General features: G+C 34.6%; 1 protein-coding gene across 4 annotated transcripts; it reads left to right on the top strand.

Moving 5' to 3' along the window:
• Window positions 1-311: 311 nt before the first annotated feature.
• On the top strand, window positions 312-13342 carry LOC108329020 (protein SHOOT GRAVITROPISM 6). Of its 4 annotated transcripts, XR_008247207.1 has the most exons (10): window positions 312-448; window positions 531-622; window positions 702-816; window positions 5452-5523; window positions 5941-6031; window positions 6140-6235; window positions 11537-11633; window positions 11968-11998; window positions 12845-12974; window positions 13075-13342. XR_008247207.1 is itself a non-coding variant. In XM_017562992.2 (9 exons), exons 1-9 carry the CDS (start codon window positions 419-421, stop codon window positions 13171-13173), a joined length of 822 nt encoding a protein of 273 aa, XP_017418481.1. In that variant the 5' UTR covers window positions 312-418; the 3' UTR covers window positions 13174-13342. The 4 variants fall into 4 exon arrangements, 3 of the variants coding, with proteins under 3 accessions (XP_017418481.1, XP_052729489.1, XP_017418483.1); XM_017562992.2 differs by lacking the exon at window positions 11968-11998; XM_052873529.1 differs by lacking the exons at window positions 312-448; window positions 11968-11998 and having other exon boundaries at window positions 788-816.
• Window positions 13343-14105: the final 763 nt, after the last annotated feature.

Genomic DNA, 14105 nt, shown 5'->3' with positions numbered 1-14105 from the left:
TTTAAGAATTTAAATTAATTTTCAAAACTTATTCTGAAATAATTTTAAGACAAAAAATAAAAGACAAATTTAATACTATTTACAAATTGGTATGAATTATTTTTTTCTAATAAAACATGTAACTTAGTCATTTGTATGAATTTATATTTATATATCATACTTTTCATAATTATATATCATACTAATTCATTATTATTTTTCATTTAAGTATTTATTTTTATTGAAATTTATTATATTATTGCAATTTATAAATGGATAGATTTTGTTAAGGTTTTTCTGATAAATTTTTTTTATGTAACTTATGCAATTAAATTTTATCTAAGTTTTTAGTATTATAAAGCAAGCAACCAGTTAACTGAGTTAACTGCGGATATAAAAGTGGTATGGAGTCCACACCATACCACTCCTCTCTCTATATATGTTGTTCTCGCATTCGCAAGAATCTCCGGTACGTTCTCCTTCTCCGAAACTTCGTTAAATTCACTCTTCTTTTAATGTCAATCAATCATCAATTAATCTCTTTCTTGCAGAGGCCGTGCAGGTTCTTCTCTCCTTGCTCGCCGATGACTCTTCCTTCCGTCAGAGAGGCCTCCATGTCCTCTCTCAAGAAAATTGCCGCACTGTAACACTTCTTTTTTTCGTTGCGTTTCTTCAATTTCACTTCCTATTTCATCCTCACAATTCTTTGCGTCTTTCTCAAGAATCCTCTTCTTGTTCTTGATTGCTGTGCCGTCGTGTCGCGTGGTGGACGTCGGCTGCGTTTTCACTCCTTCTAACCCTCGTAAAGATACATGTAAAATGGGTTGCAGTAAACAGGTTGTCTTTTTGAAATTAGGGTTTTAGATTTGGTATTATTTGTTAGAATTTTTATTTTATATTGGACTTATTCCAATATAAAACAATATTGTGTTATTGCGGTGTTTTGTTGTGTTGGGTTTATAAATAAACTACTAGTGTCAACTTTTATGCCTTGTTTTTGAGGGGAAGAGAGAAACGAGTCAGATGGAAGTGGGAAAGATAGAAACGATACAGATGAGTGAAAATACCTGAGAAATAAAGTTACATGTGTTTGGTTGAAGAAAATATAAAAGAGACGTTGCGAGAGAGATGTGTAGAGATAAGTGAGAAATAAAAAAGTGGATGTCGCTGTTTTTAAAATTATTTCTCCATCTTTCTCTCCTGCTAAACAGCTTACATTAGTTTCACCCTCTTCATTTCTTCACAACCAAACTCACCATTAGTACCACATGATTATGCGACATAGATTTTCTTTTTTTCATAGTATTTGAGACCTTTATTAGATGAGTACTCCTCATATTTCTGGTGTTTCCTTTATTTGAAATGATGGTAAGGGTTTGTTTGTATAAGGTTCGCTGTAGACGCTTATAGGAAAGAAAAATGTTTATGGAGAAGTTTATCTAAACATATCCTTAGTCTATTATACTCTTATTGGATCCTCCCTTGTGTGTTATTTTCTTGATATGATGGTTGAACAAATGGTGATTCAAGGTTTGGAATGTGGCTGTCCCTCCCCCCTTTCATTGTCCATCTGGACAAATAATTTGGTGGAAATTGAATGGTTTCAAATTGTCCACGGGAGAAGATTCAAGGTTTGGAATGTGGCTGTCCCTCCCCCCTTTCATTGTCCATATGGACAAATAATTTGGTGGAAATTGAATGGTTTCAAATTGTCCATGAGAGAGGATTCAAGGTTTGGAATGTGGCTGTCCCTCCCCCTTTCATTGTCCATATGGACAAATAATTTGGTGGAAATTGAATGGTTTCAAATTGTCCATGAGAGAAGATTCATAGTTTGGAATGTGGCTGTCCCTCCCCCCTTTCATTGTCCATATGGACAAATAATTTGGTGGAAATTGAATGGTTTCAAATTGTCCATGAGAGAAGATTCAAGGTTTGGAATGTGGCTGTCCCTCCCCCCTTTCATTGCCATATGGACAAATAATTTGGTGGAAATTGAATGGTTTCAAATTGTCCATGAGAGAAGATTCAAGGTTTGGAATGTGGCTGTCCCTCCCCCCTTTCATTGTCCATATGGACAAATAATTTGGTGGAAATTGAATGGTTTCAAATTGTCCATGAGAGAAGATTCATAGTTTGGAATGTGGCTGTCCCTCCCCCCTTTCATTGTCCATATGGACAAATAATTTGGTGGAAATTGAATGGTTTCAAATTGTCCATGAGAGAAGATTCAAGGTTTGGAATGTGGCTTTCCCTCCCCCCTTTCATTGTCCATATGGACAAATAATTTGGTGGAAATTGAATGGTTTCAAATTGTCCATGAGAGAAGATTCAAGGTTTGGAATGTGGCTGTCCCTACCCCCTTTCATTGTCCATATGGACAAATAATTTGGTGGAAATTGAATGGTTTCAAATTGTCCATGAGAGAAGATTCAAGGTTTGGAATGTGGCTGTCCCTCCCCCCTTTCATTGTCCATATGGACAAATAATTTGGTGGAAATTGAATGGTTTCAAATTTTCCATGAGAGAAGATTCAAGGTTTGGAATGTGGCTGTCCCTCCCCCCTTTCATTGTCCATATGGACAAATAATTTGCTGGAAATTGAATGGTTTCAAATTGTCCATGAGAGAAGATTTGGATGAAGGCTTTCAAAATCGAAATTCACTTTACTAGAGGACAAAAAAAATGGCAGCTTACATGCTGGACTTGTTGTCAGAAGGTTTTTACCTTCACAGTTTGGGTAATACCAATTAGCAAACCTTCTAACCCTCATAAAGATAACAAGAAGGCAGCTTTTTTCCATGAACTTGACACAGATTAATAATCCTCGAACAGTGTGGCATATGTGTCCCAATTGCAATCATTCTATATCTGCCTACTTTTGCTAGAATTTAATTTATCAGACTGGCATGTAATATGGATGTTATCTGTGATGCTGCATTGGCCATGGTCAATTTAAGAGCCCGACAAGAGAGTTGAGAATAGGAGGTTTGATAATTGGTTTTACTTAACATTCAATTGATTTGTTCTACTGTCCTCCGCAGTAAGAGAGGTAAGGAAGCTTAAGGTGACGGTGACTATGTTTATTTTAATTTGAAAGATGATTTCCTAAAATAAAAGCTTGTCTGATTTTTGTGGGATTGGAGGTTAAGCTGGTTGACATAAAGAGAAGTTGTAAGTTGTATGATGGTTTTGATAATTGGTGTTACCTTAACATTCGATTGACTTATTTTACTGTCCTCTGCAGTGAGGAAGCTTAAGGTGACCATGACTATGTTTATTTTAATTTGAAAGATGATTTCCTAAAATAAAAGCTTGTCTGATTTTTGTGGGATTGGAGGTTAAGCTGGTTGGCATAATTTTTCTTTTGATAGATAAGCACCATTCCTCGGTGTTCATCTAATAGATGGTTCAACAAATAGTGATTCAAGGTTTGAAATGTGGCTGTCCCTCCCCCCTTTTATTGTCCATATGGACAAATAATTTGGTGGAAATGGAATGGTTTCAAATGATCCATGAGAGAAGATTTGGATGAAAGCTTTCAAAATCGAAATTCACTTTGCTAGAGCACAAAAAAAAAGGCAGCTTTCATGCTGGACCTGTTGGTAGAAGGTTTTTACCTTCACAGTTTGGGTAACACCAATTAGCAAACCTTCTAACCCTCATAAAGATAACAAGAAGGCAGCTTTGTTCCATGAAATTGACACAGATTAATAATCCTTGAATAGTGTGGCATATGTCTCCCAATTGCAAACATTCATTATCTGCCTACTTTTGCTAGAATTTAATTTATCTGACTAGCACGTAATATGGATTTTATCTGTGTTGCTGCATTGGCCATGGTCAATTTAAGATCCAGACAAGAGAGTCGAGGATTAGCAGGTTTGATAATTGGTGTAACCTTAACATTCGATTTATTTGTTTTACTGTCCTCTGCAGTAAGAGACGTAAGGAAGCTTAAGGTGACCATGACTACGTTTATTTTAATTTGAAAGATGGTTTCCTAAAAAAAAATAGCTTGTCTGATTTTTGTGGGATTGGATCCTAAGCTGGTTGACATAATGTTTTTTGAGAGATAAGCATAATTACTGGGAGTTCATTTAATAGATGGTTGAACAAAAAGTGATTCAAGGTTTGAAATGAAGCTGTCCCTCCCCCAATTTATTTTCCACATGGACAAATAATTTGCTGGAAATTGAATGGTTTCAAATTTGCCATGAGAAAAGATTTGGATGAAGGTTGTGAAAATTGAAATTCACTTTACTAGAGGACTCGAAAAAAAAAGGCATGTCACATGCTGGACCTGTTGATGATTTTAGACACACTGATGCCAGCTGTGGTCAGATGATTAAAGTATGTCAGTGCATAAGCTGGAGTTTTGTCAATATGATCACTATGAACTTCAAAAGTGTTACTATATATATAGGTGGAACTAACAAAGTTAAGGAATAATTGGAGCTAATTTATTCTTGGTCTATGTTATTATCACTCTTATATTGTTGGTGGGTACAGAAGGTATGAAAGAACATTTCTATCAAAGAAAATGTTTATGGCTAGGCCTATGGTGTCGGAACTTGTTATTTGAGTCATGCGAGAAATCAGATGATTACTGCTAGAATTCAGAAGTTAACGAGGAAGGAGCTAAAGAGAAGTTGTAAGTTGTATGATGGTTTGAGTGTGGGATTTTGATTAATTAGGCAAGGTATGTTGGAATTTTTGTACTTTTAGACCATTTGGTTTATATGGGTATGAAAACTAATATGCTGGATTGTGCAGCTTGATTTTCTGTTCCTAACCGTTTGAGGTTTGGCATTGTGCAATTCTGATTTCGTTTTTCATAAAGGGAGAGTGCCCGTGATGGAAATAATTTTTTTTTCCCAAGAAATACTCTAGGCAATGAAGTACAGTTTGATTGATCATAGGCAAACATTTTCTTAGAACTACAAACTTTATGACCGTCTAATGTAAAATGGGTTGCAGTAAACAGGTTGTCTTTTTGAAATTAGGGTTTTAGATTTGGTATTATTTGTTAGAATTTTTATCTTATATTGGACTTATTCCAATATAAAACAGTATTGTGTTATTGCGGTGTTTTGTTGTGTTGGGTTTATAAATAAACTACTAGTGTCAACTTTTATGCCTTGTTTTTGAGGGGAAGAGAGAAACGAGTCAGATGGAAGTGGGAAAGATAGAAACGATACAGATGAGTGAAAATACCTGAGAAATAAAGTTACATGTGTTTGGTTGAAGAAAATATAAAAGAGACGTTGCGAGAGAGATGTGTAGAGATAAGTGAGAAATAAAAAAGTGGATGTCGCTGTTTTTAAAATTATTTCTCCATCTTTCTCTCCTGCTACACAGCTTATTTTCTTGATATCATGGTCATCTTAGAATATTCGAGCTTATGGCTTTACCAGATTTGCTAAGTTTCAACTAATGCTTTATTTAATTCACAGTGGTTGTTTTCTGCAGGAACTAAATTTTGACTGGCAACGAGCAGCAACAAGCCTACTTGTTGCAATAGGCTCACATTTACCTGATCTCGTAAGATATCTTGTTTTTCTTTTTAACTATTGAAATTGGTTTTTGTTTGTATAAAAAAATTTAGTTCAATAAAGAATGGAAAGATAGGTTTACAGAGCCATTGAAACAAGTATGACAAGAGAAAGAAAGATCAGTTGCATGCAACCCTACTCTAGTACAGTTTTTTTTTACCAGTTGAATCATAAGTTAAGAACTGTTGTCCATACTCCATAGTTTTGCTTTATCCTTGTACTTAGAATTATTGAAGTATTTTTCCATCAAGCTAAAATAATATCTCCCATTCATTTTACTTTCATGGGATGTACCACTGCCTTCCATATATATTTTATATAAACTCTTTTTTGCACATCCCCTAGTTTTCCCTGGATTTTTGATCTCATGTCTTTGATCTACCTTTCCCCTGGATTGGTGTTGCAGATGATGGAAGAAATTTTTCTTCATTTATCTGGGACCAATTCAGCAGTACAGGCTATGGTTCAAATCCTAGCAGAATTTGCTTCTAATGATCGTTAGTAATCAATTTTAACTATGTACATCGGCTGCCAAATTTTTCTGTGGGATCACACATTCAATTGTAAACGCTGATGAGTTTTTCTTCCATATAAATCTGATACAGCCATGCAGTTCATTCCACGTTGGAAAGGTGTACTTTCCCGAATTTTGCCAATTCTTGGAAATGTACGAGAAATGCATTGCTCGATTTTTGCAAATGGTATGGTGATTTTTCTGTTACTTTGTTGATGGATATGTTTCTTCTATCTTTGATGTCTTTTATGAAGCACTAGATAGTACTCTTATTGGCTTCACGTATATGTAACCAATTTTGATACTCTTGGATACTTCATTGATACCTATTTGTCAAGTATCAAGGCTTATAATTTTTGTGTGAAAATCTAATACAACTATGCTGGTTGTTATATAAACATACAATATGGAACCATGGAAGCACTGTCCGTTTATGAACAAAAAATGGTGACTGTCCTCTTTATGGTTGATTTCAAGAACCAAATGAGATTAATAGTACTATTCCTTTTTGTAAATAATTGGAAGTGATTTATGATGACAATATTTATAATTTATTTATTTATGTATGTTCTTAATTTGGATGGAATTGAAATTATATGTTTATTATGTTTTAGGATTCATTAATAATATCTAGATACACATACTAAACTTAAACGTATCTTATTTATTATTAGAACAATCATATCACCATATTGAATGCATATCATGTACGTGCTTAGTATGCATCGTAGGTGACTTTCTTGACTTGGTTGAGATTGCTGACAAGGGCAGTTTATATCTCACAGGTCCAGCCTAAGTGAATTGCATATGAATTCACCTTTTTATAAATTCCATGACATGTTAGGGCATAGAGTAATACTGATAAATGTAAAATTGGAAAACCATAATGTATTAAATATAGTTGTTTCAGTGGTACAGGCTGAATAGGGATGTTTCAGTGGTAAAAAATGCTCATATTTACTGAGACGGTCCACCACCACCAGTACAACATCATACCCTTGGGATTTGGGCAACTTCACTAAAATCTATGCTCACATCCTCCTAAATGGCGTTGGGTATGGGCAAAGGTTGCAGCAACCCCTGTGGGGAGGATGACAAGTATTTATGTTGTTGGCACACCAGGCAGCTTGCAACGAAATCTTTCTTCATTCTTATCCAACAAAGTGATTGAGCTACCTTGCGATAAGTCCGATAAACCCTAGAATGCCCCCTGTCTGGGTCATGTGAAATTCAGCTATTAGTTTAGGTACCGAGGCTGATTGAGCTGAAATCACAAGCCTTCCCTTTTAGTGCAATCTGTCATGCTCCATGGTAAAAGCTGGGTGTGAGTTAGGGTCCCTTTCAATGTCTCCCATTATCTTCTTCAATGCTTCATCCGCCTCAACCTCCTTCAAAATCTCCCTAAAGTCTTGCCAATAAGGCCTGGCCACAACCCTCAACTCCTTCTCTTCTTCCGTACCCTCCTCTCTCTTTCGAGATAGCATCTGCAACCTTGTTGGTAACCCCAGACTTATACATAATTTCAAAATCATACCCTAGGAGCTTTGCAATCCAATTTTGTAGATTCTGGGTGGTGATGCGTTGCTCCAATAGGTATCTAAGGCTCCTTTGGTTAGTGTGAACCACAAATCTTTGGCCCAATAGATAGGGTCTCCAGTGATGTATAGCCATGACCAAGGCCATAAGTTCTTTCTCATATATCGATTTATTCAACAATCCCTCCAATCAGCTTGCTCTGTCCATGTAAACTACCCATTTTTAAGCAACTCGGTCAACGGTTTGGCGATCTTCCCATAATCCTTCACGAAATGCCTGTAGTACCCTGTCAAGCCCAGAAACCCCCTTAAAGCCTTCAACGTCTTGGGCTTTTCCCAATCCATCACAGCCTTCACTTTATCTTGGTCCATCTCAACCCCCCTTTCTGAGATCAGATGACCTAGATATCTTATATGGACCCTACCAAACTCACATTTTTTCCTATTAGCCACCCAACTATTCTCCTCCAGCTTCCTCAACACTAACCCGACATGCTTCAAATGTTCCTCCCAAGATGGACTATACACCAATATGTCATCAAAGAATACTAACACGAATTTTTGCAGATAGGGCTGCATCAGACTGTTTATAGCACTTTGGAAGGTTACAGGAAATTTGCCCAATAATCACTAATCCTAATCCCTTAATTTTAGGGATTACACATAATTGCAGGATTACACATAATTGCTATATTAATTGTGTAATAAATTCACATATTTTGACACCCCCCTCAAGCTGAGGAATAGATATTGGTCATTCCCAGCTTGCTTATAAGATCTTGGAAGATAGGGCTATTGAGACCTTTTGTTAACACATCAGCTACTTGTTGCCTGGATGGGACATATGCCATGCATATTAGACCTTCGTCTACTTTTTCTTTGATGAAGTGTCTATCTATTTCAACGTGTTTTGTCCGGTCATGTTGAATCGGATTATGTGCAATTTCTATTGCTGATTTATTATCACAGTACAGTTTCATGGGACCCTTCAAATCAACTTTCAAATCATCCAGAATAATTTTTATCCATAATAATTCACATATTCCTTGAGCAAGTGCTCTGAACTCTGATTCAGCTGATGATCTAGACATTACATTCTGTTTTTTACTTCTCCAAGTTACTAAATTTCCACCCAGGAAAGTACAATATCCAGTAGTTGATCTTCTATCCAGTATTTAGCCTTGTGGGTTTTTTTAATAAAGGGTTGTTTTGGCCTTGTGGGCGTTTTTGGCCCCAACCCACATGGGTTAGGGCCAAATCTTATCAAATGGACTAACTTGACAACTCTAGCTCTAACATTAAGTGTTCTCTTTTGTAAACGGAATGGAAACACATGTTAAATATTGCTTTTTGTTACTTGAGAAGTTGTTTGGTTTATATTTTATCTTATATATACAAAATAAGGCAGATGAAATTGTATTTGTACGGGTAATATTCAGGTTCACTGCAGAATATGAAATTATTAGCTTATGATTAATCATTATTTCTGTTAAATTGTTAGGCACCTTTGAAACAAAGACCAGAAAAACAAGACAGAAGAACCAGAGATAAACTCTCAAACTGAATTATTCACTTATTAGCTGTTAAAGAACAATGTTTACAAAGGAAAAAGCTTCCTTTCACACAAGTTATTCCCTGTCACCGAAGTCAAAGACTTTCAATACCAAAAAGATAGCCCCGTAACCGCTTCCAAATGGAAACTATTTATTGACTGTCTTAGAAAGTCTCTCCTTGAAAACAACTAAATAAATAACCCCTTTTATTTCTAAATGCCCTTGTGTAATATGCATTTCTCTATCTCAATATTTCCTTCCTAACAATACCCACTACTGCCAAAACAATCTTGTTCCCAAGGTTGAATTTTGAAAATTGATCTTTAATGGTAGAAGTGTTTTCCCTCGTGCCAGTCTTTTCTATATTCTTGAACACAGTTCAATGAAATCATGTTCATGGGAAACTGGAGAGAAGGCTTTGCTACTTGCAAAAATTGCTCTAATCTCAGTTGCAATTTCCTTGCCAACTCTATCATCAATGAATATAGATCGAACAATAAACTCAACTTCAACATGTTCTTTACCCTGGTACATTCTAAAAGTTTGGTATATCCATGAATCAATCTGTTGATGCACTTCATGCACAATTGGTGCTCAAAAAACTATAAGAGGTGTTAAACAAGAGGAGACTTCTTGTTGGAATTGCTGGGAGATGGTAAACCGTCAAGTCTAAAAGTATGTGCTGTAGAAGTCTGACCAATTCCATCAAATCCATTATGTGTGCTCTATTGAATCTTCGACCTTGCTTCTGGTGGTATATTCATTAAGTTTCCCTTCCTTCACAGAATAAGTTAATTGTTCTAGACTCATTGTCATTATCTCAAATAAGAGGATTATAATCAACAAGTACCAGGTTTTTCCCATTGGAAAAGTCTACTTTTCCCGTTTTTCTCTATTGAACAAGCAAGAGATTCAGATACTACATCATGATGTTGAGCCATAGTCACAACTTCAGCCAAAGAGTCTGCTTTTGGACCTATGTCATTCTTACCTTTAAAATACTCAAACTGCCTTTTGCCAACAAATCTTTTACTCATAACAGTTGTCAACTCCTCCCAAGATGGATTCATGGTCTTTTGGTGCCAGAACTTGAACTAGTGACTAGTGTTTCCCTCCATGTTGTTATGCGCCAGGTGGAAATCTTCCATTTAAGAGATGTTTTGTACCTCAGAATCTTTTACCTCAAGTTATCCCTCCTAAAGGACCAATTCCCACAAACATTGACAACTCCAACCTTTTAACCCAAGGGTGAATTGGTTCTTCCTCCTCTTTATTAAAAGCATTATTGTCCTTGTTCTCCTAATCATAGTTGTTATTCGGGACTGATTGTTCTTCCTTCTTCTCTTCTACATCGGTCGAATTCTACCACCCCTTCGGACCCCTTTTCATTCTTCTTGATAACTTTAAGCAATTCTTTAAGTTCTTTCATATTTTGTATTGAAGATCCCATATTAACAAGAGATAATATTAATACTCTACAAAAATAATATAATTTAAGAGGGGTTTATTGCCGGCGTTTTTTAAAACCTCCTTAAATTCCCGGCGGTTTTGTTAAAACCGCCTTAAATTCCCAGCCATTTTGTTAAAACCACCTTAAATTCCCGACGGTTTTGTTAAAGCAAATCATATTTGGAAAGATTTTTGTTAAAGCAACAAATAATACTTTAGCATGGGTAGTGTATGATTGGCCTACAACAATTTTGTTCTGTCTTTTTTTCTTCCCTTTATTCTTTCCATTGTTCGAATGTTCTGCATGATTCTTGTCTAGCTAATTATCAGGCTCAACTACATGCTAGCATATTCTTGGTGGGATTTTATGTTAAATCATTTCTATTCTACTGCTTATGATTAGTTGTTTTCACCCTACCTGTCAAGGGTGGCCAATGGGATTGTCTCAATTTTTAGTTTTAAAGTCAAGGGTGGCCAATGGCAACAAATTTAAGAAGTAATGTTAGAATCATCAATGTCATGCGGACTTGACCCTATGCTTTCTCATGAAACCTGTATTGCTTTCCATGAATTGCTTATATCAATTGTTGTTGTTAAATCCTGATTCAGATCTTGAGTTGTATTGGTGGCAGGATTGTAATTTCGTGAGATTCACAATCTTGCCCTTTATATTTCTAAAGAGAAAGTTATCTGACCAATTATGAGTGGTATTGGATTTTGAGCTTATGAATTTTTAATTCTAGTTCAATGATAAGAAGAATTATGTGAGACATCATTTGATTATTGTCTATGATTACAGAATGCATATGTAAATGGTTCACAGTCTTGATCATATGGTTTAGGTAGCTAGAAGAAATGTGGAAATTATCTCATGTGAGAGTAAATATTTTATATGTTTGTTTTTTCTTAATAGAAGTGGAATTTAATTTAACATATTGCCTACTTATGCAGCTGGTTATCTTCACATAATCAATCAAATGAAAGAGCTCATAACTGGCAAGAAGGCCTATTTGGTTATGGGAAATCCACCAGATAAACTTTCCTCGAGGTGAAATTTACTACATCCGTAGTATATATTTCAGTCTATCTTTTTGTAAAAACTTTCTAACATTAATATATTAACAATTAGAAAATTATTTTCTCACTGATATATATATATATATATATATATATATATATATATATATATATATATATATATACACTTTATTTTATCATATTTTCTCATTGATATAAATATTTTATGATATTTTTCTCATTTGAATAAAGTTATTGTTATTTTACTTAGGAGTGGAACATATATTGATCATTTTGTCTTAATAAAGTTAATGCATATTATTAATATATTAACAATTAATTATTATTTTATTTTTATATTATAGGTATCTGTTCAAAGTATACCAAATGATGAAGGTAATGAAGAACAACAAAATTGATAATTGTAATTTAGAAAATGTTTATTTGAATTTTTAAGATTCAACATGTTATTTCTTAACTTGAATAATTAATTGTATTTTTAACATTTACTAGTACAAGCCAAAAGATGGCTAATTATTTTCTCAATGCACAGAAAAAGAATTTTTCATAAAAATGTAAGAATTGTTATCCAACTTGATGCACAAAAGAGTAGCATAAATATTACAAATTGCCGTGCACATTGGTTTCTTTCGTTCGGTCAAAACCAATAAATCCAGTCAACAGAAACTAGTCCACATGCCTTGGGGAAAACTCAATACTTTCCCTAAATGATCAAATCTTTAATGAAAGAAACAATTGGAGTACAAGAACAAATGGGGAATCAATTCAATTTTTCACTGCAATATATTACATTAGTGGTTCCCTTCTATTAATTAAAAAATTGTCATGTTGATTTCAGAAATGTTCTTGTTGGGAAAAAAAAATTAAGTCCCACTTTAGTTAGAGATAATGTTAAAATACACTATATAAGTGGGGGAAATCCTTACCTATTAAGTTGGTTGAGTTAAGCCTAAAATCACTTTGTAAGATGTTATGAGAATTTATTATAGATCAATTAAAAGAGTTACTTGTATTATCCATGTACGAACGTTTCATGTTTTTTTTTTTTATTATTACCGGTCTGAGCATAAACACCCATATACCATAGTATTTATTTCCAACTTTTGGAATAACCACGGATTCTCCAATTTGGTTCTCTACATGCACGTGCCTTTTGAAAATTCAAGTTACCATTACTTAAGATTGGAAAGGGTGTGAAAAAGGTATTGTACTTGAACACAGGTGCCTAGGCATTCTGCTTCAAAAGGTTAACGAAAGAGCTTATGTCCGTGATAAAATAGATTGGATGTACAAGCAGGCAAACATTGCAATTCCAACAAACAGACTTGGATTGGCAAAAGCAATGGGATTGGTGATTTAATCTTTTTATTTTATTTAGTTTATTTATTTTTATCTTGTTGGATTCATTTTCCTTTCCTATTGCTTCTTAAACATACTTTCTATTTATTAAGGTTGCTGCATCACACTTGGATACAGTATTGGACAAACTGAAGGACATTTTAGACAATGTTGGGCAAGGCATATTTCAGAGGTTTATGCCAGATTTGTAGGACTGAGTGTATACCGTTTTTCTTTTTCAAAATGTTATTTGATGAAGTTTTGATGTTCAGATCTTACTGCTACACTTGTGAATTGTTTTCATCCTCCTTTCTCTCCTTTATGTTTTGTTTTCATGTTTTTGATGTTTGCAGTTTAATATATATCACATTGGAATTCAAAACCTTAAGTTTTTTAATGATAGCTTATGAAATTGTTGCTCCTTGTATAATAATGTCAACTAAAACAGTAACTATGCTTTTATATCACCATAATATTACTGGAATTTTTCTGTTTTTATTAGTAATTTAAATGGCATCAGAAACCGAGGAATCTATTTACATAGATCCTCTTTAGCAGGAAAAGAAAACTATAGAATGTTAATAGGATTTTAATCTCTTCAATGGTTTCTCTGTTTCCAAATCTTTTTATTCAATCACGTTATGCACATTTCCAAATGCCTTCTTGTTTTTCTCCCTTGTTTTTCTAGACTATGTAAAAGTCATTCATGTAGATAGTAGAGAAACTTTGTTGAGATGACTCCATATCCCTTTTCTTTTGTAAATTAACCTAGGCTAGATTTCTCCTTAGTGTCTTCCTTCAACCTCCTTCCTTTAGTGTTGGCTTAACCTCACTTAAGAGCTTCTCCTTCTTACCATCACCGAATCATATTTCTTTATACATAGCTTCCACACAACCATTCCTCCATAGATTCCTATCTAAGCATGCACATAACAAATAGCTTGAAAATGGACTCATTACGAATGGTATGCAAAATTTAAAAATATGTGTTGTATCCAACCATACTCGTACCATACAACCTCTGACAACATGACACAATCTTGAGTGTCAGTTTTTTCTACAAGTAACTTTTGTGTCGAAAACCAAGGAAGAATTGAACCGAGATCATTAGCCATAAGAGAAGTAGTTAGGACCTAATAAGAGG

Source organism: Vigna angularis, chromosome 2 (assembly GCF_016808095.1).
Source record: "Vigna angularis cultivar LongXiaoDou No.4 chromosome 2, ASM1680809v1, whole genome shotgun sequence".
Lineage (NCBI taxonomy): Eukaryota > Viridiplantae > Streptophyta > Magnoliopsida > Fabales > Fabaceae > Vigna > Vigna angularis.
This window is presented reverse-complemented; position numbering and strand designations above follow the sequence as displayed.